Source organism: Populus alba, chromosome 13 (genome assembly GCF_005239225.2).
Source record: "Populus alba chromosome 13, ASM523922v2, whole genome shotgun sequence".
Classification (NCBI taxonomy): domain Eukaryota; kingdom Viridiplantae; phylum Streptophyta; class Magnoliopsida; order Malpighiales; family Salicaceae; genus Populus; species Populus alba.
This window is the reverse complement of record NC_133296.1, coordinates 9,819,954-9,844,865: the sequence shown is the minus strand read 5'-3', so window position 1 is coordinate 9,844,865 and position 24,912 is coordinate 9,819,954. Positions and strand designations below refer to the sequence as shown.

At 33.3% G+C, this 24,912-nt stretch overlaps 1 protein-coding gene across 1 annotated transcript; it reads right to left on the bottom strand.

Annotated features, from left to right (window-relative positions):
• Nucleotides 1-2,686: 2,686 nt before the first annotated feature.
• LOC118034455 (uncharacterized) lies at nt 2,687-7,610 on the bottom strand. Its single transcript, XM_035039752.2, has 7 exons — nt 7,380-7,610; nt 6,847-6,937; nt 6,343-6,458; nt 6,060-6,119; nt 5,912-5,977; nt 3,030-3,230; nt 2,687-2,938 (listed from the first exon to the last, which is right to left on the bottom strand). Exons 1-6 carry the CDS (start codon nt 7,434-7,436, stop codon nt 3,039-3,041), a joined length of 582 nt encoding a protein of 193 aa, XP_034895643.1. The 5' UTR covers nt 7,437-7,610; the 3' UTR covers nt 2,687-2,938; nt 3,030-3,038.
• Nucleotides 7,611-24,912: the final 17,302 nt, after the last annotated feature.

Below are 24,912 nucleotides of genomic sequence, written 5' to 3'. Positions count from 1 at the left end.
GAATTACCGGGTTTATTGGTTAACAAGGAAGTTAACTAGATATGGGGTAATTCGTATGAAATTACAGGATTGAAATTACTGGATTTATTGGTAACCGAGGAAGGTTAACCGAATGTGTGGGTAATAATTATATGAAATTACCAGAATTATTGTTAATCGAAATGAGTTAGCTGGATATTTAAGTTTTGAAGAGATTATGTGAATTAATTGATTGAAGTTAAGTAGTAAATTCTAAAGGTTACGAGTAAAATAATTAATATACTAACTAAAATATTGAGTAAATTAATTAATGTGGTTATTGGGTATACACAATGACTTGGATATTGGAGGAGAATTGATAGATAATTGGTGTACCATAGTGTTGGTGGCTAAAGATACATTAGAATGATACTTAGCACCATAATAACAGTGGCTAAGGGCATAAATTGATACTTGGCATTGTGATGAGGGTAACCAAGGTTATGTGAAGAATGCTTAGTGACCGTAGCAACGATAACTAAGATTGTGTGCGAATGATATTTGACAATCATGGTTACAATGCATATGATGTTAATTAGAAAAATAAAAGAGGTTCGGTACAAGTGAAAGATTCAAATGGCATTGATTAGCTATCAGGGTTTGGATTGCTAATGGTACAGATGAGGTTTCATCGGTGCTAGTATTTCTTAAATTGATTAGTCGATCCCGAGCAATTGGATGACCAATGATGTTAGTAAAGAGTACTAACATCTACATGATTACTCCTGGTTCAGTGAAAAAGATAAGTTGATTAACTATTCCGGGTCGTGAACAGTTAATGATATCAATAGGTTACATTGGTATTGACAACCATTTTTGGTGTGATTAGCTACTCCAGGTAAGGAGGCTAATGATGTCAAGGGTTCTTGATATTAACAACTTTGATGGAAAACCATATATGAATAAGATTTGATTAACTATTCCAAGGAAGGAATAGTTAATGATACTAATCGGTTGCATTGATATCAGCATATGAATGCGATTGATTAGTCTAGCCCAATATTAGAAGATTAATGATAATAATGAGATTTATTAGTGTCGGTGTTTACTTTCTAGAAAATAAAAGGGAAAATATTGATAGTTATTCCTAAAAAATGAGATAAGTTAATGATATCAAGAGAGGAATATCTTTGTATCAAGTGAGAATTGATTTATAAGGAGATGGTGTTCACATACCGTTAAGTTGTGTTGAGATTTCCAAGATGGAATTATTCTTGGCAAATGAGATAAGATATTAGATGGATACTGGTAATAGATGAGAAATATATATTGTAAAAGAGGTTTATGCCTAATTTTATATATCAAAAGAAATTCCATAGAGATTATTGTCTGCCATTGTTATTGCTCATTACTATCTTTTATATTTATGTATGCACGTTAATTTCTATTTTCAGGTCTATCAGGGTTGCGTAAGGAGTGATATTAGTTTAGTTATCTTTTGCTTTGAATTTGTCTTTAATCTAATGGTTGAAACTCTAAGTACCTATTTAACCATGTATGTTTATAATTGAAATTGAATCTTTCACTTGAACTACATTATATGATGTTATTGAATAAGATTTGTTGTGTTGTTAATGATGAGTTGGGTTGAGAACCAGGACGATTGGATCGGGATGTGAAATAAAATTAAAAGTGTAATATAATTTTGGTAGAAATTTTGGTCGAACATGTATATGAAAAAAAAATTAAAAAAATTACCTAAAAATTTTCAATATATCACGAAAAAAAGATGTAGGAAATCAGGATTGTTATAAACTGGTTGTGTAAGAGGAAGACACATCGCTCCCAATGCACCCTACCTAAAATAAGCTGGATTTTATCTAGGTCATGTTTCTATTCTTTGGTATTTTTTTAAAGTCTAAGACATATTTCCTTTCATGAAAGAGTTTCTACCTCATCAAGTATAATCCTAACCATTTTAAAGTTCAAATTTTAACATCATATTTCTTACACCTTGTATTTTTAATATTTATATGTGGATTCTATTATGTAGTTTTATACCCCAAAAATATTAAAGTCTACATCTAGACCTTTAAAAAAAAATTTGTAAAGAGTTTTTAATATTTTTGTCAAATTCTAATAGATAATAATAAACTGGTTACAATATTCATTTTATATTTTAAAACATAAGAAAGATGAAATTTTTTGTTATTTTTATAAAAATATGCTCGAAAACATTTTAGAATTTGACCGTCTTCATAAAAACAAAATATTTTTTATTTCTCTTTTTTTGTTTTCTTTTTCAAAAGAGATTGATTTAAAAGTTTTTTTGAGATTCTTTTTTTAATTTATTTTATAAATATTTTAGAAAAGACTAGGTATTTTAATTTTAGATTTTTATCTTCCAGTGTAAAAATACAACTCAGTATTAAAAACATGTTAGAAAATCACAAATTTTTGAAAGGAGTTTTTGAATTCTTAAAAAATCTTAGTGTAATATAATTTTAGGAATTGTTTTGAAAAATCAAAAGAAAAAAAAAAACAGGTGAATCTTAAAATCATGACAGCACTTCCTACGTGGTGATGAGCCACCGTCCTCTGCCATGCCCAACGCCAAGCTATTTTTAAAGACAGGAGAGGATTGTCGAAGTTTTACCTTCACTGGTTAACCAAAATAAAAGCAAAAATGATGGTTCCCTTTTAAAGAACCAACACAGCAAGAGCAAGAGACCGAATCAAAGTAATCGACTTTACAAGAGGGAGACCCCAAATTACATAATGATCCCCAATGTCAATTCACTTTTATCAATGTCAGGCACTGTATTTCAATTTACACTGGAGAAAGTCTGAAGGCCAAAGGTAAGCAAGGTAGTAAACATACGTGATTTAGACAACCTCCAAATGATTAACTCCGGACTTCCACAGAAGCAATGGCCAACTCTTCAGCTTTATCAAGATGAACTCGACGCTTCCAACAAACCTGTGAAAGGAAGTAATTAAAAACTAAGTGAAAAAATCGCCAGCTTGCTGTTTCTTGAATCTTAATGGTAAATTGGAAATTTGTTAATAACCTTGGTATGTTAGAATGATGAGGTGCCCACTGAAGAGTATCCTGCAGCTCTCATCTCTTTTAAAGTTCCAGATAACCAGTCCAAGCCCTCATAAAGTCCATCTCCTCTGAGAGCACAAGTCCCTTGTATGTGCCATTTTCGGTTCTTGAGTTCAAAAAGACCTAGTCCTTCGCATACTTCCATTGGGGTCATTGCTCCTTTCTGACAAGCAAAACAGAATCCAACATATCAGATGCAATAAAAATCAACAGGTATTTGCAGTTCAATACAACACTCTCATGACTTCCAAGGCAGGCTTATGGAAAATCTATTAACAAGGATACAAATTACTATAGAGTGGGATATAGATATAGCATAGGCTGGGATGTCTCAGCCATCAATGTGAAGCAAAAAGAAATAGACAAACAAATGGACCTCAACATAAAGAAAGCATTTGCTCCTTTCAGTTTTTTCTAGTTTGCCTCTATTTTATTGGAGTGCTTTTGCTCCTCATTTCATCTGTTCGTATATAAAATTGATTGATATTGTGACTCAAATTAATGAACGTTCTAATTCCAATTTTAAACTCTGTAGCAATTGAAACAACCATCGCAGTAGCTAAGAGTCACAACTATACCATTTTCTCCATCACTACTGCTACCACCTTTTGCTGACCATTACAACCATCTTTGCTGGAAAATTACATCCACCAAAACACAAACCATCTTACCAAACCTCCAGCACTCCCACCAACACCATCATGAGACTTGGAACTCTCAGAAAAAACCGGAAAAAGCAATCTGCTTTGCTTTCCACTCAAAATATGTGCTCTTAGCAAATTAAAACAGGAAAAACCAGGGCCCGGGGTGTGGGGAAGGGCAGGGATTGAAAGACACAAACAGGCCCCAAGGAATCTAACCACTGTTTTAGGCAGATGGATAGGCACCTTTCCCTCCATTACCCAGCTCAATGCTGTTATGTATAGTCAAAAGGCCACATGAGATATGAGCAGAGACTTCAATATTGAAAGCATTGCAGATTAGATAAACAAGCTCCCTCATAGCAGCTCCATTTCACCTTGCAAGTTTCTAAAGTCCATAGTCTAAGTGCCAAGAACTCTTCAGCAAGCAAGAGGCATGAAGCATCACATAAGAAGCAAGTCTGAGAACATGGTTACCACTCACATTTAGTGCAGTTGATAAACTTAGAAAGCCGTCTGGCAATAAGTTATTTAATCAAATCCCTAATTGATAAAGTTCATAGCTTGAAGTTATGAATTTTACTCAAAATTAGAGAGGCTTCACCAATTGATTCTCATTGTTTAATAGGACAAGAGATTGATCTGAAACATGAGTTTTCAGTCCTGTATATTTCCAAAATAAGTCAGGTTTACCAACTTTCTAGCTGGAATTGCCAAACACCCAAGTTCAGCATCAAGTTCAGATGAGTCTTTTCTGACCAAAAGAGTCTTACTATTATCCTGATCTTTCACACTGTTCTCAAGGTATCATATCAGGATTCGATACCTCTTTTTGTAATGTTGTTTGTAAGAATTAGAAAAAAACTGCCTTATCTATCATTCACATATGGATTTCATCCAGAAGTATGAGGAAAGAAACCACCCAAGAATTTACTAAATATAAAACTCATTTACAGAAAAAAGAAAAGATTGAGATTTAACATCATCACTAGATAAGTACAACAGTACAGAAAAATTCTTGTTCATAGCTCTCAGAAACTTAATTATGCATAAAAGACCATATTCAGGTATGATACCACTTTTTAATTTATATCCTGTCTTTCATTAATCTCACATTTTTAAGAGAAGCGTGCATGCCTAACCAAATAAGGGGTCAAATCCTTAGGTTAGCAACCAATAGGAACAAGCTAGACTTGGAGATCTATTCATGCAGATATGCTAAAGGTAGGGGTGCCACCAACCTCCTTTTCATTGCCCCACATTGATGAGCTTATGATTGCGTAGTGGACAAGTACTCTTTGAGACAAATGTTGTGGGATAGGATACTTTTCTTTTTTCTCTATGATGTCATGCTTCAGGTTCATTTAGGGGAGTTTTGTTAGCTGATATTCAGCAGCATTGCTTTTAAGCTTTTATATTTTGGACGATGTCTTATGACTCTTATCATCTATCATGATTTTGCAATTCTTTTTAGGAAGCTAATATAACTTCCTTTAATCTAAAAATATCAGGTAATGACTTTTTATTTTTTATTTTTTTTAGTAATAAGAAAACAAATGTAGGCAAATTTGCCTGGATTATAGCTTATCCAATAAATTACTGATGTGGGTAATACACATAGCTGGAAATGAAATGGCACTTTCCTCTATGAAACTAAATAAATGATCACTTGCACTACAAATAAAGTAGGGACAGTAACAATTCACGTACAACTTCCTTAATCAAGAAATTATACATGAATATCAAATTGTAATGGATGGGTTTCAGTCAATGCAAACATAGAGAATTGCAGGAAAAATAACTTGCACCACAGGCTCCAGAATGCAGACACAGCAAAAAGACAGCACAGAAATGGATAGACTTGGTAATTAATCATTGCAGCAGGTAACATGAGTGTGTGTCTATATGCAGTTGTCTTTCGAATTATAATTACAAACTTGTACCGGACTTTTATATCCTCTATGCTCTCCATCTACATCAGAAGAATAGAATTAATTGTCTCTGTGCTATTGTTCAATTTGCAAGATTGCGATGGTCAGACAGTTTGTATCAGTGCAGGACACTGACTTGGACATTTCTATTTGTTTGTTTATTAATATCATAAGTATACATGCAGCTCATCAGAATCACTCAAGAAGTCCTCGTTTAATGAGTTTTATATGTGAGGGAAAGCATATCCAAAACCATTATTAATAGAGCTTACCATGTCCTGTTTGTTGGCAAACACCAAGATGACACTGTTGAGCATAAATGGATCTTTGATGATGGTCTGAAAGAGAAGATGATGGTCAACTTAGAACTCTTTCTAGCATTAGCATGGTAAAATCCACATACCTTTCTGAATATACAACCTGAAATTCTGCCTTTGCTTTTCCGATTCTCTCTCGGTCCAATGAATCAACAACATATATCTGCATGGGGAAATATATTAACTACTCCATCAAACCTGAAAACAAGGTACAGATTACTGTACTATTACAAACCCTTCAGCTTCAAGACAAAGCTGATAAATTGCACATATTCACTGTAGAAGTATGAGGATCGATGCAAAGAGAGAACTGAGCTTTAAAAAGAAACAAAGAATTGCAAGAAGCATAGCTTGGCAAAATAAGACATGCAGACAATAAACATTACCAGTCCATCAGTGTTATTGAAGTAATGCCTCCAGAGCGGCCTTAATTTCTCTTGTCCACCAACATCCCAAACAGTGAATACCACATTCTTGTACTGAACTTTCTCCACATTGAACCCTATGGGTGATGGGAAGAATCAGTATCTTATAATATCAATAGTACGTCTATATTAAGAGCAAGCTACATCCACCATATCATAACTGTGGGCACTGATGGTTTAAAAACAAAGATAACAAATTGATAAACCAAAAACAGGATTAATAAACAAAAAATTACATATGATATCACAGAGAAGAAGAAGAAGAAAATATTTGAGACAGCCAAATATATGCAGTTTCATCCCTTCAATAGTACAATATAAGCATACATCATCTATATGATATGTGACCAAAAAAGAATAGAGAACATAAAGTAGCAACACCAAAAGTTTAAAAAGGTGTTACAAATATAGCGAAACACTTGATGGAAAGAAATGAAGTAAGCAATCATAAGGAAAAATACCAACCAATGGTAGGGACAGTAGATAATACTTCTCCAATGTGCAACTTGTAAAGTATGGTAGTTTTACCAGCTGCATCAAGTCCCAGCATCACAACCTAAATAAGGAAAAAGGATGAGATCATAAAACATGTGGACTCGGCACTGCACTGCACAATCACATCACATACGATAAACACACAGCCACTAATTCTATTACTTCACTCCAACAAAAACATCTATCTACAGCTTAAATGTTGTTTCAAGGATAAAAGTAAACAGTAACCAGGTCCGGATTCGACTGGATTGGAGAGTTTCAAGAATCAAATCAAAATCTCTTGAAACCATATCATCAATGTCAGTTTCCAATTTAAACAGAATCAGATCATATAAATTTAATACCTGATGCGATTTTTTTTACAACAATTAATTGAATAAGTATAAAAATAAAATACGCTAATCACAAGAAAGAACCCTAAATCATGATTAAAAAGAATAATTAGTCTTTTAAAATATGACGTGACAGAGGTAACCGGTAAATGACAGAGATAGAGAGAGTACCCGCATCTCGGTGTTGCCAAAGAAGGTGTCGAAAAGCTTGCGAAAGGCTTGACCCATTCCCTCTCTCTTTGGTTTGATTTTTGATCACTCGTCTCTCCTTTTCTTTATCTGCTATTAAGTTTTTCTAAAATATTTCCAGCTTTTCTTTAATCTAATCTAATAGTCTTTCCGCTTTTCTGTTTCGTTTTTGTTTATACTTCTCTCACGAGAGAATTACGTGACATGACGGAGGTAAGTAACAGCGACTGCTTTCCCTTTTATTTTGTTTATACGTCTCTTTTCTCTCTCTTTCTATTTTTACTTTATTAAAATTTAGCATTTGTTTCGTATTGTTTCCTTTTGTATTTTCAGTTTTTTTATCAAATTTTTGAACATTAAAATTAAAAAGAAAAACTAATAGGCCCGAGTCTATTAGGATAGACAAAAACATATTTCAATGTGGATTAAAATAATATAATAATTTTTTTTAAAAAAAAAATCAATAAATTAGTTATTAAAGATAATATAGTTTTTTTTATAGGGTTTATTATTCTTTATTAAATAAACTGATAAGGGAAAAAATCAGTTTATCATTTTTAATAATAAAATGATTATATTATCTTTAAAAAAAAAAAACTAACATTAGGTTTTTTTTTTTTTTTTTTTGCATTTTCACTTTTTTAAAATATAGTCAACTGGCATAATAAAATTAAGTTGATTAAGGGGTAACTCGGTAATTTAATAAATATAAATATTATTTAAAGTAAAAGTGGTTTGACATGTGTAATACACGCGTCAAAGCATGAGTTGTGACCTTGCCATTCGAGTGACATTAGATGAGGTGTTCAATGACCAAACAATGGCTTATGAGATTGCATTCAAATTATTTTGTTGGCCCTTCCATCCCTAAATGACGCGTGTGGCTTACTAACCTATAGTTTGTAACTGATAATCTTTTTTGTTTTCTCTCTTCTCCTTGATTTCAATATATGACCTTTCAAATTTTCAAAGCAGTCTTTCCATTTGTTTAGCCTTCAAATTTGATCATGTTATTTTGATTACTATTTTTTATTTGAAATAATTTATAAAATTCGATTTTTTTTATCGTCCTTCAACTTTTTTATTTGTTAGATTTGGTCTTCATTCTTTTGATTGCTATTTGTTTTATTAGAGATAATTTTTAAAAATAGAGTTTTTTAGTGATTTCATACTCTATTTTTTCCCATAAATTTTGATCTTCATTCTTTTAATTGTTATTTTTTTAATTTGGTATTTTTTAAAATTAATTTTTTTTCAAGTTTCATCCTTAAACATTAAATCAGTTGGGAATTGAGTTTTTTTATTGAGTCTCAATCTAGGATGTCATGAGTTGTGAGTTCAAGAGACTAACCCAAGTTTAAAAGATTTGCTTGAGTTTGCTTGTTTTATTTCCCTTTTTTTTAAGTTTATGTTTTTCAGTTTCATTATTTAACATTTATTTTATTGGAGAAGGGGCTCCATTATTTTTTATTTTCTTTTTATAGGATTTTTCATTGATTTTAAAAATAACACAGGCTATCTTAGATCTTTTTATTTGTCGTTCTTTGTTAAATTTAGTTTTTTTAAAAGAAATTTTGTTTTGAAGTTAATTGATTAAATATAAGTATGAGATGCTCAATTCATAATATTTTGTTTGGTTTGCTTTCCATTATTGTTTTAATGGCGCATATGACCTCTCTTTGTGTTATCACGCAATGTTTTACAATGGCATTATAATTGTCTCAATGAGCTTTTTCTAATGGCGAGACAATGTCTATAATGAGACGACAATGAGTTTTCAACTGACTTTTCTTTCTTCTCTTCCTAAGTATGATATTGGAAGCTAATTTTTATAATTAATTATTGCTAATTTTTGTGTTCATTTTATTTATTTTTATGTTTTTTTTAATTATATTATTAAATTAACCGAGCTTATGGAATCAAGTTAAGTTAATGACTCGGATCTTAGATTTTTCTTGCTTCTTTAAAAACTCTAGCATCACCTGAATATCTTTTTTTATGTTAGGAAAAATTTGATATAATTTATGACATGGTATGGTCCACTTATCTAGTAAGATACAAGAAATTTGTTTTTTACACTTTTAGACTAGATAGGTGACTTGTGCTACGTCACAAGTCAAACTAAAATATTTTTAACATAAAAAAAATATTCAGGTGTTATTAATGTGTGTTTTTTTAAAAGTACAAAGAAAATCTATGACTTGGGTCATAGATTCGACCATGTCCAATAAATTATTTTCCTTTAATTATATTAGAAAAAAAAAATTATTTTCATTTAATTATATGAGGAAAAAAACAATGATAGTAAGTGGACATTTTTTTATATAAAAAAGTGATCACAACAACTTTTCACATAAAGAATGCTTGCAAAAAAAATCATAAAGCTCAATTCCTAGATAACCTAACAATGAATGAAAATAGAAAAAAGAACCAAAAAAAAGTGACCCATGTCGACTCAAGATAACAAGCCAAACTCACAACTCAAGTTGTGAGGTTGAGATAACTTTATAGAATGCAAATATAAAAACATGATGTAACCGAATTCCGAACAATCCAAATGTCAAAGGATCAAATAAAATAAAAATCAATTAACAAAAAGAAAAAAAAAAAAAAAAAGCTAACCTAGGCAAGTCCACTTGACCCTATGAGCTGGATTTTGCAAACATGATAACCTAATAGAGGGTTAAACGAAAAAAAAAAAAAAAAAAAAAAAAGCTCGATTCTCAAACCAACCAAGTGTTGAATAAGAAAATTAAAAAAAAAATATAAATCCTTAAAAAATAACCCAAAAAAGACCCGAGTCAACCCTAACCAACCAACCAACCAACCAAACCTGTGACCCATATTATGAGATCAAGTTAACCCATAAAATTATGATATCTAATTTCCAACAAACTCAATGCCGAATGATGAAATAAAAAAAAATCAATGTAAAAAAAGGATTTAAAAAAGGCCATTGTCAACTGAGGTTCATCTTTCAAACTTATGATCGAAGTCATAAAGTGGGATCACCCCACAAAAAAAATAAAATCACAAAGCCTAATTTTAAACAAATCCAATGTTTAAGGATGAAATTATAATAAATATAGATTTTCAAATACACATAAAACCCTAATCCTATATATAATGTCTAAACTAGATAAAGATGATATAATCTTAATCCTATTACAATTTATACTCCTTATTCACATGCATTATTCCTAGCAATCACATGTGTTCTTGTTATACAACAATATCCATAAATTAACTTGCTAAAGACTTATGTTTTACATGGACTTGATTGTTGATCACTGTTATAAAGCCTAATCTCCTGGTTGATGGTCAACTTTAGCTTTCTTAATTAGTGTGCTAAAAAACACAAAGGGAATAATTATTATTTTTAGTTAGATGACACATAGATGGATGATACACTTATATTATTTTATCTCTTTAATACCTTATTGTTAGTATTTTATAAATATTTTATGTCCTATAATAGCTTACTTAACTTGTTTTATGCTTAACAATGCGATATAGACACAAAGTGTAAAAAAAGAAAAAGCTAAATGAGGTATGTTTAACACAATCTCAAATAAAAGATTAGAAAGAGAACATTGGGATGAATATAATTAGAACTAAGAAGTCAAAATCATAATTTCATTAGGAATCCAACTTGAATATGGAATCCTAGTGAGATTAGGGTTGGTGAAAATAAATCTGCTATACTAGATCTCTGTATATTCTTTAGATCATATATGGAGCAACAAGTGGAATTTGTTATGAATCAAGTTGGGATATAAACTAGATATCTTAATATTTCTATCTATATATGGTTGGTTGATGTAACCATATATTCAATAGTTTCACCAATATTTAACTAGTATTTTGTCTATGTTTTATATCTAAAATGCTTTGATATTCTTTGTTTTATGTTTTGAAGGCACTTTTGGATGAAAGATGCAACAAGAAGTAAATTGAAGGTAATTGGCAGATTTGACCTTTAGTCAATGTTTTGTGTAGAGCGTGAGCTTTAGAGGTCGAAATGAAGTGATTCTAGTGGCATTAGAAGGTTAACAACCATACCTTTCTATACATCTAAGGCAAGAAAATAAAATAAGGAAGAGCATGGAAATCGCAGCCTTCAAAGTCAAATCTCGCAATCTACCAATGTTGACCTTCAGCCATTCTCACTTGAATATCTAGAGCTACAGAAGTCCAATTGATGCAAACTTATTTTTTTTGGATTTCAGACTCAAAGATCTATCAACTCTCCAAATGTTATATAAAAAAGATGTCATATGTGGGAGATATGATTTTTCAAAGTTGACAACTGAATTCTGCCAGCAAACAGGTTTTGTGAAGAAACGAGATTACGTCCCGAAGTATCTAAACCGACATCCAAGTTTTTATTTCAGCAATTTAGCTCCTCTAAGTCAAAGCTTGAAGATTTCATGCAAGACTATTTCTTTTTTTTTTTAGGAAAATAGTTATTGATCCTCACAATCAAAATCAAAAACTTGTTGCACACACTTATCAACTTGGTCATAGCATGTGATAGAATAAACATTGCTATAAGGATATTTCATTGCATCATGAAAATTAAATTCTATCTTTTCATCTCCTACTTCCATAGATAAAGTATCCTTACCACAATTAATCTTTGTATTGGTAATTTTCAAGAATGGTCTCCCAAACAATATATGAGTATTGTTTGATGAATCACAAGAATCATGTTCGATATCAAGAATATAAAAGTCGCATGGAATGAGCAAACTATCAATCTTGACTAGGAAATCTTCTATCACACCAAGTGGGTAAACAAAACTACGATTTGCAAGTTGTATTACAATGCTAGCTTTATTTAAAGGCTCAAGACTAAGAGAATCATAAACATGTTTAGGCATAACACTAATGGATGCACCTAAATCGCATAAGGCCCTTTTAAAACTAACATTACCAATAACACATGAGATAGTAAACATACCTGGGTTTTTTAGCTTCAAAGGCGTATTCTTTTGAACAACAGAAGATACAACTTCACTCATACTTACCATTTCATGACCTTTCAGTTTGAAAGCTCTCTTGGTAGTATATAACTCCTTTAAGAACTTGGCATATTTGGGAATTTGCTTGATAGCATCAAGCAAAGAAATGTTGAGTTCTACTTTCTTGAAAACCTCTAAAATCTCCTTTTCTTTGTCCTCTTTCTTTGACCTAAAAGAACTCATAGGAAAGGGTGGAATTGTTTTAAAACTGGAATTCATTGAGCGAGGAGTTACTTTTGGAGTGTTGGTCATTGTTTCAGTTTGTGGATGAGCAGGATGTTCCTTCTTTGTACTCAATTCAGTTTCTAGAGAGAGTGAGACTCTAGCTGGCCTACATATAGGTGATATGATTGCATTTTCAATTTCTCATCTATAAAATTTTCTCTTCCTTCCCTTCATTTCTACTGAACCCGTACATTCAACAAATATAAAAGTGTGTAGAAATGGCAGGTTCATTAAGTCATCACATAATAAATATTTGTGTTTTCGGTGAATCCAGTCTTAGGAAAGACAAAGAGTTTTTAGAATCAGCAAATCATTTTTGTCGGGTACTAGCTGAGCGAAAGATTCATTTAGTGTATAGGGGAGGTAGCCTTGGGTTAATAGGGTGTGTGTCAATGGGGGGCGTCCTAAAAGCTTTAGCAAAAGAGGACATCATTAGAAAAACATTTGGAGAGGAACTACATGTCCGCACAATATCTGATCGACTGAATGCAATGTTTAACCATACTGATGCCTTCATTGCCTTACCAGGTGGTCTGGGCACATTAGAAGAGATCTTTCATATTTTCTCTTAGGCCCAACTGCACATTCACCATAAACCCATAAGACTGTTAAATGTTAATGGTTTTTATGATAAGTTATTGTCTTTTCTTGATCATGTTGTGGAACAGGAATTTCTAACATCTTCGGCACGACAAATCATAATCTTTGCTGCTACTGCTGAACAATTGATTGACCAACTACAATCTTTCATCCCTGTAATTGATCCCTCCATGAGTCGCATAAATTGGTTAACTAAGAAAAGCCGTAAAAAGCTAAGATTGGATTTGAGCCTTTGTTTGTAAAAACTTTGTGTCTTTTGGTTTTATTATTATGTTTTACTGTTTCTTATATTTGTTTAAGTGTGTTTCAGGTTTGTTAGTGTACGCTATTTCAGGTGATGTCTTCTATACTCTATCTTTCTACCTTAGGACATTGAGGATAATATCTTATTTTAGTTGGGGGGAAAGGGTAGTAGTTGATATATTAAAAAAAAAAACTAACTGTGTTTTTTATTTCATAAACTATTTGCAAAACTATTGTTACTATGATGGTAGAGTAAAAGGAGTTTTTTTGTTAAAGTGACTCTTGAGATGCATCTTAGTAAACATTCTTAACAAGGTCTATCAGAATACTTCTTGAAATATTCAAGTTTACAAACTCTCGTATTGTTATCACTTGATTCTGCTCATATGCTCATTTAACAAGTATTCTTAAATCTTTATTTTCACACACACACTTTAACATATGATTGTGGGTTGCAAATTGGATTATTACATTATTTATGTTCTTTTGTTAAAGGTAACAACTAAGGGAAAGTGATAGTATATAATATGATTTTAAAAAAACAAACCAAAAAAAAATAATGATAATAAAAACGTAGATAAGTTTGGTTTCATAGCCTCTCTAACCTAAGTAATTAAGCCCAAAGGGGTGTTTTAACACTTAATACCCTAAAGTCAACTGACTTGGAAGTTATTGGCCCAACGCTTGTTACATGGGTTGAGGAGAAAAGCTTAAGGGAATCAAATATTGCATTATCTACATATCAGTATCTGCAACCCGAGTTACTAAGCTTGTAGGGGTGTCTCAACACCTAATGCCCTAAGACCAACTGGTTTGGGAGTCATTAACCAAAAGCTCATTACATGGGTTAAAGATGCATTATGTTTTAAGTTATATGTATATATATTTAAAAAAAAAGAAGAAGAAAAGATAATAATCTTAACCCAATGAAGTTAACCTTAAACATTAGAACAAAAATTTTGTTTTCTTCAAAGTAAAGCCTCATAACTATGTGTTGATATATTGAGCACAAAAAAAAGGTTTATTAATATCTTGTTTAAGAGGTATTGAGCAAATATATGTATTTAACGAGAGTTTATTTATCTGGATAGATTAATGGAAGTTGAATGATGAAATGCCTTGCTTTGTGGAATTTGCAAATTGTTTTTATATTTTAACACTTTGATTACTAGGGACTAGTAATAAGCTAGTTGGGGGGTGTGATTAATACTCAAAAGTGTAATAAGCTAGTTGGGGGGTGTGATTAGTACTCAAAAGTGCATTTTTATCAAGGTTTTATATTATCATTATGCACTTAAAGTATCAATAACTCCTTAACAAAAACATGTTTTATAATAACATATCTAATAATATAAGATACCTTTAATTTATGGTAAATGTTCATCTTAAATGCAGGCCTATCACATAAATAAAAGGATTGATTGATGAGTTTAAGTACTGAAATTGAAAAGATAAAGAGAGGGCCATACTTAGAAAAGAGATGTTGGTGCAGTCCAAACCGGAACACTGTTTGGTAATTGAGTCATATCTGGAGCTGTAGATCTTGGATTTAGGTCTGTTTTATATGGATGGAAAGGTAAAATATAGGCCTACAACTTTCATGTGGAGATCAAGATTTAAAAAAGACCATTTTCAAGTCCAAATTATAGCAAGAATGGAGAAGTCTGAATCTGTCTTACAGCCCAGACACTATTAAGTGTTCAACCCATATATCGAGTTCTAGAAGTCCATATGACCTCAATTTTTTTTCCTGGAAAGATAAGACAATTTCTTATAACTTTCATGAGTACAATTGGTTTCAGTTCTAATGCTAGCAATGACGTTTTATTTAGAAAAGAAGATAAGGATTTTCACCAAGTCAAGAGTTGGCCACCTACTTAACAATGAGTCATTAAATTAATAGTTCCAAATTTTAACCTATAAAAGGAGGCATTTGCCATGTATTTAAAAGCTTGGTTGTTCAGATCAAGAACTTGCTCTTGCTCTCTCTCTTTATATTTTTTTTTGTAATTCTTAAGTTTTGCTTTCATTAATATCTTGTTTATGTTTTTCCTTTCCTTTCCTTTACTTAGTTAACTTGTATCTTCTTTATGTTTTTTTTTTTTTTTTATTTATGTTTCTCTCTTTCATTATGTTTAGCTAAGTATATTATGTCAAGGTGAAAGGTTACACTAAAGGTGTAATGATAAGTATAGTGTAAACTCAACATGGACCTTAATGTTTAATATTAACATGTCTTATCTTTTTATCTTACTAATTCTTAATACCTTGCTTGTAAAATGGTTAATATATATTTGTGTTGTATAACACTTGGTACAACAAATGCTTGGCACTCTCATAGCCCAACCGTATGGTATTACTTACACCTGTGCAATGAAAGGAACTTTATTTGTTGTTAATATAAGTTAGCATCATGAATTCCTGACAATATTTAAAAGTTTGGTGTTACTTAAATAAGATAATTAATATGATCATGTTAACAATTTATAATGAGCTATTAATGATAAATCATCCGATTGAAACCTCCTTTATGTGTGGTTTCCAGTTGAGTAATAAAAGTTTATACTATACTTGTTTGAAATACCATTAGTGGATCCTCTAACCTTGACACTTGTTTTTTTATCATTATTTAATTCTCACATTGATCTTCCATCTCAAAATTCTCATCAACTTCTTCTTCTTTTTCTTGTTCTTCTTCTTCTTTTACTACTACTACTACTACTACTACTATTATTATTACTAGTACTATTACTATTACTATTATTGTTGTTGTTGTTGTTGTTGTTTATAATTTATACAATTAACCTCCATATGGTTCAACCTCAGTCTTGCCGAATTATTTATTACTTCGACACTCTTACACTTGGGAGAAATCTTTTGGTCATGTTATTTGTGTCATGGGACTCATTGGTGAATGGATCTATGACTGCAGGGGTTGGTGCTGGTGGCATTTAGTGCATAAATGTTGGATTGTATGGAGGTTCTTGACCATGTTCACTCATTGTTTCTTTGGGTTGAGCTATTGCTGGAGGCTGGATAAAAATAGCTGGCTGGTTGGAAAGACCTTCACCAGAGGCATTTCTAAGTGTTTGCTCGAGTAAGCTAGTGAGGTGAACCATGTTTGCTTTCAGATACTTTAACTCTTCTTGGAAATGGGCGTCCCGATGAGTACGCTCTTTGTCCTCCATGTTTCTTGCTCAGAGTCGGGTGTTGTAGACTCTTTAGGGACCTATATTTCAACCAGACGCATGTATGTGTGTTTTTTTTTTACAATGGATGGATGTATGTGTATGGATGCAAATGTATGTACATGCATATAGGGTATGAATGGTAAAAACCCATACAAAATGTATATCAAGAGACTTCATGCTCTAAGGAAATGTTCTAGGTCATTACATAATGGTAGGCTTTCTGCTTGGTTTTAAAAAGGTCTATGAACTGCCTAGTGACCACCTCATGTAAAGGCAGTGTAGGGGCTTACAAGGAATGGTAGGGGCACAATGTGACCGCCATTATTGAGTAAACACTTAGCTCATAGTTGTATGTTTCACGAATCTGAACCTCGACTAAAAGTCATGAGGCAGACCGCTATTCCCCACCTAACCTAGAATTGAGTTTATTCGTAAAATTAAAATGCATGCTAAAGTAGTAAAAATATGAGCTAAAATTATAGAAAAAAAAAAGTTAAACAATCAAACAAGCAAAGCTTAGTCCGGCCAGACAAGGTGATCCCCAGTGGAGTCGCCTTCCTGTTGCGGGGGCGCGAATGCCGGCACGACGTCGTCTAGCGACTGCGAAGGCTCTTGTCATGCCTCTTGTGTGAGGTGTTGTGTGTTGGAAAATGTCTTGGATTTAATCATAAAATTATGATTAATGTTTAGGAGTCACCGCCTAATGTTAAAGTTATTATGAACCTATGGTCTGCGAGAGTCCGAGTAAGAGATTAGTTGTGCAAAGGAAAGACGCATCATCCCCAGTACACCCTATATAAGGTAAGATGCATTGTTGTTTGATTGTTTTTTTTCTAAGTGGGGTTTTTTTCACCAATTAAGCCCCAAATAAAATTAATTTGACCCATCTAAAGTATAATTAAGTCCTTGCACTTAATTAAATCCTTTAATTGGACCCAAATTAATTATTAAAATTTAATTTGGCCCATGATTAAATGAAATTGGCCTATTAAAAATTTCATTATGTAATTGAACTTAATTTTTATGCAAATTCGTCCAATAATCATTTAATTTGATCTTGAATTTGCATTTTTTTCTCCATTTTTGGGCATAATGGGGTACAATTTGGCCTTGAATGTTTTTCAAAAATTAGAGCTAGATTTCCCGGCCTACTTTCTCCACGTTGCTAGCCTTTATTTTATTTTTTTATTTTTATTTTGAAAAAAAAGTGAATTGATTTTTAGAGAATAACTCAGAATTGGGTTATCACATGGAGTATGAAACCTCTTAAATTTCAAGGATGAAAACACCCATATATATATAATTGATGACTCCACCATCGCTGCTGATTTCTAAATCGGCAGCGATGCAATTGAGTTGTCTATAGCGAATTTGAGAGTCGCTGCCGAAACTAAGGTGTTTATAAGGAATTAGCATTCGCTGTCGAATGACGTCTTTTGCAGCGAATTTTTCATTCGTCGTAGAAGTTGAGTTGTCAACAGTGAATTTGGGATTCGCTGCAGCAACTGAGTTACGTGCAGCGAATTAACATTCATTGTTGAATCATGTGTTCTAGAGTGAATTTGTGATTCGTTGCCGAAACTGAGTTGTCTGCAGTGAATTAGCATTTGATGCCGAATTTCATGTTCTGCAATGAATATGTGATTTACTGTCGCAGTTGAGTTGTCTACTGCAAATTAGCATTCGCTACCAAATCGTGTGTTTTGCAGCAAAATTATGATTCGCTGCCGAAACTGAGTTGTTTGTAGCGAATTTATGATTCGCTGCTGAATTTCATGTTCTCTAGCGATTTGTCATTCATTGCTGAAACTGAGTTGTCTGGAGCAAAGTAGCATTTGCTGTCGAATTTTTGCAATAAATTTATGATTTGCTGACGAAGTTGAGTTGACTGTAGTGAATTTCGGAGTCACTGTTGTAACTGAGTTGCCTGCAGTGAATTAGCATTCGCTGCTGAATCGTGTGTCCTGCATTTGTGATTCGCTGCCGAAATTGAATTGTCTCCAACAAATTAGCATTCGCTACCGAAAGGCGTGTTCCACAGTGAAATTATGATTTGTTGTCGACACTATGTCGACTGTAGTGAATTTGTGATTTGTTATCGAAACTGAGTTGCTTGGAGTGAATTAGCATTCACTGTCGAATTGTGTCTTCTGCAGCGAAGTTGTGATTCATAAATGAAGTTGAATAGTCTACAACGAATTTGTGATTATTGTTGAAACTGAGTCTTCTGCAACGAATTATTAGCATTCTCTGCTGAATCGAGAGTTCTGTAGTGAATTTATGATTCGTTGTGGCAACTGAGTTGTCTTAAGCGAATAAGCATTTGCTACCGAAAATGAGTTGCCTGCAATGAATTAGCATTCGCTGCTGAATCGTGTGTTCTACAGGGAAGTTGTGATTCACCACTGAAGTTGAATTGTCTGTAGCGAATTTGTGATTCACACCCGAAACTGAGTCTTCTGCAGCGAATTAGCATTCGCTACCGAATTGTGTGTTATGCAGCGAATCTGAGATTTGCTATCGAAACTGAGTTGTCTGCAGCAAATTAGTATTTGTTTATGAATTGTGTGTTCAGCAATGTAATTGTGATTCGATGCCGAAACTGAGTTGTCTACAGCGAAGTAGCTTTCACTCTCGAATTGCGTGTTCTGCAGCGAATTTGTGATTCGTTAATGAAATTGAGTTGTCTGCAGCGAATTTGTGAGTCACTACCGCATCTAAGTTGCCTGCAGCAAATTTGCATTCGCTGCCGAATTGTATGTTCTGCAGCGAAGTTAGATAGACCGCAATGAATTTATGATTCACCGCCGAAACTGAGTCTTCTGCAACGCATTAGCATTCGCTGTTGAATTGTGTGTTCCGCAGCGAAATTATGATTAGTTGTCGAAACTGAGTTGTTTGCAGGGAAGTAGCTTTCGCTCCCGAATTGTGTGTTCAGCAGCGTAGTTGTGATTCGTTGATGAAGTTGTGTCAACTACAACGAATTTGTGAGCCGTTACCAAAACTAAGTTGTTTGTAGTGAATTTGCGATTCACTGTCGAATTTGAGTTGTTTGAAGCCAATTTGTAATTTGCTACTGTAACTGAGTTCCCTGCAATGAATTCGCATTCTCTACCAAATCGGGTGTTCTGCAGTGAATTTGTGATTCATTGCTGCAACTTAATTGTCTACATTGAATTAGCATTCGCTACCGAAACTGAGTTGCCTGCAGCGAATCAGCATTCACTGCCAAATTGTGTGTTTTGCATCGAAGTTATATTGTCTGCAGCAAATTTGTGATTCACAGCCGAAATTGAGCCTTCTGCAGCGAATTAGCATTCGTTGCCAAATGGTGTGTTCTGCTTTGAAATTGTGATTGGCTGCCGAAAATGTGTCTACTGCAGCGAATTTGTGATTCACTACACAAGTTGAGTTATCTACAGCGAATTTGTGATTCACTACCATAACTAAGTTCCCTACAACAAATTAGCATTCCTTGTCGAATCGTGTGTTCGACAGTGAATTTGTGACTTGTTGCTCAAATTGAGTTGTTTATAGCGAATTAACATTCACTACTAAATTGTGTATTCCGCAGCAAAATTATGATTCACTGCTGAAACTGAGTTGTTTGCAGCGAATTAGCATTCGATGCCGAATGGCCTGTTCTGCATCGAATTTTTGATTTGCTGCTAAAATGGAGTTATCTGCAACAAATTTGAGAGTCGTTGTCGAAACTGAGTCTTCTGCAACGAATTAGCATTCACTGGCGAGTGGCGTGATCTGCATTTAATTTGTGATTCGCTGCCGCAATTGAGTTACTTGGAGCGAATTAGCATTCGCTGTCGAATCGCGTGTTCTATAGTGAATTTGTGAATCGCTTTCAAAACTGAGTTGTCTAAAGCAAATTAGCATTCACTGCCGAATTGTGTGTTCTGCAGTGAAAATGTGATTTGGTGCCAAAACTGTGTCGTTAGCCTCGAATTAACACTCGTTGTCAAATGCCATGTTCTGCAACGAATTTGTGATTCGCTGCCGCAATTGAGTTACCTACAGCGAATTAGATTTCGCTTCCAAATCGTGTGTTCAACATTCGCTGTCGAAATTGAGTTGTCTCCAACAAATTAGCATTCGCTGCCGCAACTGAGTTGCTTGCAGCGACTTAGCATTCGCTGTTGAATTGTGTGTTCTGCATTGAAATTGTGATTTGGTGCCGAACTGTGTCGTCTGCAGCGAAATAGCATTCACGTCTGAATGGCATGTTCAACATTGAATTTGAGAGTCGCTGCTGAAGTTGAGTTGTCTGTAGCAAATTTGTGATTCACTGTCAAAACTGAGTTGTCTGCACTGAATTAGTATTCGCTTCTGAATTGTGTGTTCAACAGCGAAATTGTGATTCGCTGCCAAAAATGAGTTATCGGCAGCGAAGTAGCTTTCGTTCTCGAATTGCGTGTTCTGCAACGAATTTGTGATTCGTTGATGAAGTTGAGTTGTTTACAGCGAATTTGTGAGTCGCTGCCGCAACTCAGTTGCCTGCAGCAAATTAGCATTCGCTGCTGACACAATCAAAGAGTTGATGTCTCATCCCAAGTCTAGGAGTGTCAAAGTAGTTAATAACCCGGCAAAACCGGGCTCGAACTACAGGGAGGTGAACTATATAAATTATAAACAACAACAACAACAACAACAACAACAATGATGGTGGTGGTAGTGATGATGAGTTAAAGAGGACTTTGAGATGTAAGATAATTATGAAGATTAAACAATGATAAAAACAAATGTCAAGATTAAAGGATCCACTAATAGTATTAGAGATAAGTAACGTATAACCTCTTTATGAATTATCAACAAAATCATATTAATCATCTTATTTACGTAACACCATACTTATAATTTTTATCAAGTATTCATGATGCTAACTTATGTTGACAACAAATCAAGTTCCTCTCACAACAATGGTGTTGGCCGCAGACTATGAAGAATCAAGTATTTGATGTATCAAGTGTTATACAACACAAATCTAGATTAATCATTTAACAAGCAAGGTATTAAGAATTAATAAGATAAAAATGATAAGACATGTTAATAGTAAGTTGTTTAGGATATAAGTATTAAAGTCCATATTTAGTTTATATTAGACTTAGCCTAACACCATTAGTGAAACCTTTTCACCTTGACATAATTAACTTATATAGACATTATAAAGAAGAAAAACATAAATAAACAATATAAGAACATAAACATGATATAAACTAACTAAGTATAGTAAATGAAATGAAAAGCATGAACAAGAGATTAATGAAAACAAAACTAAGCATTATAAAAATATAAAGAGAGAGAGCAAGAACATGATCTTGATCTGAAAAACAAGATGCCTAAATGAATGGCAAATGCCTCCTTTTATAGGCTAAAATTCAAAACTATTCATTTGGTAATTGATTATTGATGTAGTGGCCAACTATTGATTTAGTGGAATTGGTGGACAGAAGTACTCAAGCATTTTGGCTGGATGAAATGACATTGATGCAATTATAATTTGGCAAAGTGTTCTTCATGAAAGTTGTTTGAAATTGTCTTTTCATTCTACCCACCAAATAGATATGGATAAAATACTAAGTAGTGCTGCTGATGGACGTGGTGGATAGCCCTCAAACTCTTGTCTAGATGAAATGCCATTTGCTACCATTATAATTTGAGCATGTCTTCTGCATGAAAGTTGTTTGCAATTGTCTTTCCTTCCACCCACCAAATTTCACGTCATTTGGCCTTCTAGAAATCCAGATATGGGTAAAATTCTAAGCAGTATTTGGGTTGGATTGTAGGACAAATTCTAACTTTTCTTTTGTGGCCAAACTTTGAATTTGAAAATGGCAAATTTGGGTCTTTCCCTATGCATGAAAGTTGTAGGTCTATTTCTTATCTTTCTAGCCAAATAAACCAAATTGAAATCCAAGATCTATAGCTCCAGATATGACTCAATGACTGAACAATGTTTGAATTTGAATTGAATCGGCATCTCCTTCCTAAGCTTAGCCTTTTCTTTGTCCTTTCACTTCCAATAGTTAATCACAACAATCAATCCTTTGAATTATGAGATATACCTGCATTTAAAATGAGCATGTACTATAAATTAAAGGTGTCTTATATTATCAGACTTGTTATTATAAAACATGCTCTAGTTAAGGAGTTATTGATGCTTCAAGTGCAAAATGATGATATAAAACCTTGATAAAAATACACTTTTAAGTACTAATCAGCTGCCGAATTGTATGTTCTGCAGCGAAGTCGTGATTCGTGGTTGAAGTTGAATAGTCTGCAACAAATTTGTGATTCACTACCAAAACTGAGTCTTCTGTAGCAAATTAGCATTCGCTGCTGAATTGTGTGTTCCTCAGCGAAATTGTGATTCACCGCTAAAACTGAGTTGTTTGCAGCGAAGTAGCTTTCAATCTCGAATTGCGTGTTCAACAGCAAAGTTGTGAGTCACTGACGAAGCTGTGTCGACTTCATCGAATTTGTGAGTCGCTGCCGAAACTGAGTTTTCTGCATTGAATTTGTGATTCGCTGTCGAATATGAGTTGTTTGCAGCTAATTTGTAATTTGCTACTGCAATTGAGTTCCCTGCAGCAAATTACCATTCTCTGCCGAATCGGGTGTTCTGTAGTGAATTTGTGAATTGCTGCCGAAACTGAATGGTCTACATCAAATTAGCATTCGCTGCCAAAACTGAGCTGCTTGCAGCGAATTAGCATTCGTTGTTGAATCATATGTTCTGTAGTGAAGTTGTGATTCACCGCCAAAGTTGTATTGTCTGCAGCGAATTTGTGATTCGCAATCGAAACTGAGTCTTCTGCAGCGAATGTGTTGTGCAGCGAATCTAAGATTCACTGTTGAAACATAGTCTTCTATAACGAATTAGCATTCGCTGCCGAATGGCGTGTTCTGCTTCGAAATTGTGATTGGTTGTCAAAAATATGTTGACTGCAGCGAATTTGTAATTCGCTGCAAAAGTTGAGTTGTCTATAGTGATTTTGTGATTCACTACTGTAATTGAGTTCCCTACAGCGAATAACATTTGCTGCCAAATCGTGTTCGACAGTGAATTTGTTACTTGTTGCCAAAACTGAGTTGTCTACAACGAATTAGAATTCACTACTAACTTGTGTGTTCCGCAGCGAAATTGTGATTCGCTGATGAAATTGAGTTGTCTGCAGCGAATTAGCATTCAATGCCGAATGACCTGCTTTGTATCGAATTTGTGATTCGCTACCGAAAATGAATTGTTTAAAGCGAATTAGCATTCACTACTGAATTGTGTTTTGCAGCGAAAATGTGATTTAGTGCCGAAATTGTGTCGTTAGCAGTGAATTAAATTTCACTGTCGAATGACGTGTTCTACAGTGAATTTGTGATCCGCTGCTGGAACTGAGTTACCTACAGCGAATTAGCATTCACTTCCAAATCATGTGTTCTACAGTGAAGTTGTGATTCGCTGCCGAAACTGAATTGTCTACAGCAAATTGGCATTCGCCTGCATCGAATTAGCTTGACCAAAGTTAATCATAATTTTTTATATCAAATCTAATTGATATTTTAATGCTTAATTGCATTAAATTAAACCCATATTTATAGAAAATTAAAATAATTCAACAAAAATACCAAATTTGACAACTTATCCACAATTCATCATAATTTTATTGAATGAAATCATCAAGAATAGTTGATAATATTATTAACGGAAATCAACAATTTAAATCCATATTTCGACAACATATTTAAAATTCAACGCAGCATATAATTAATTGAAATAATTTATTTGTAATTAATTTAACTTATTTTCATGTTCAACTATATCAAATCAACCCTAACTGATGTTATTCATAGCTAATTTATCACTAATTTAATAAGCTTTAATTTTAACCTATATCTTAAACAATAATTTCAATTCAACTAAACTAAACACAAATTCATAACAATATATAATATTTACCTTGCATGTAGGACTAGAAAAGAAGAAGAAAAAGAAAAAGAAAAGCCTAAAGCAACAGATACAAAGAAGGCAACGATGGCAGAGGGAAATTTTGAAGAGAAAAATGTTATAAAATTCTTGGAGACTAAAATTGGTTTAATTTTTAAGTATTTTAATGACAAACAAAAAATAAACTAGTGATTAGTGGGGTTTTCAAAAAGATAAAAAGGCCAAGAATGATGGCTTTGAGAGAGAGATAGAGCTATCACGTCTGCTTTGTTCTTTAA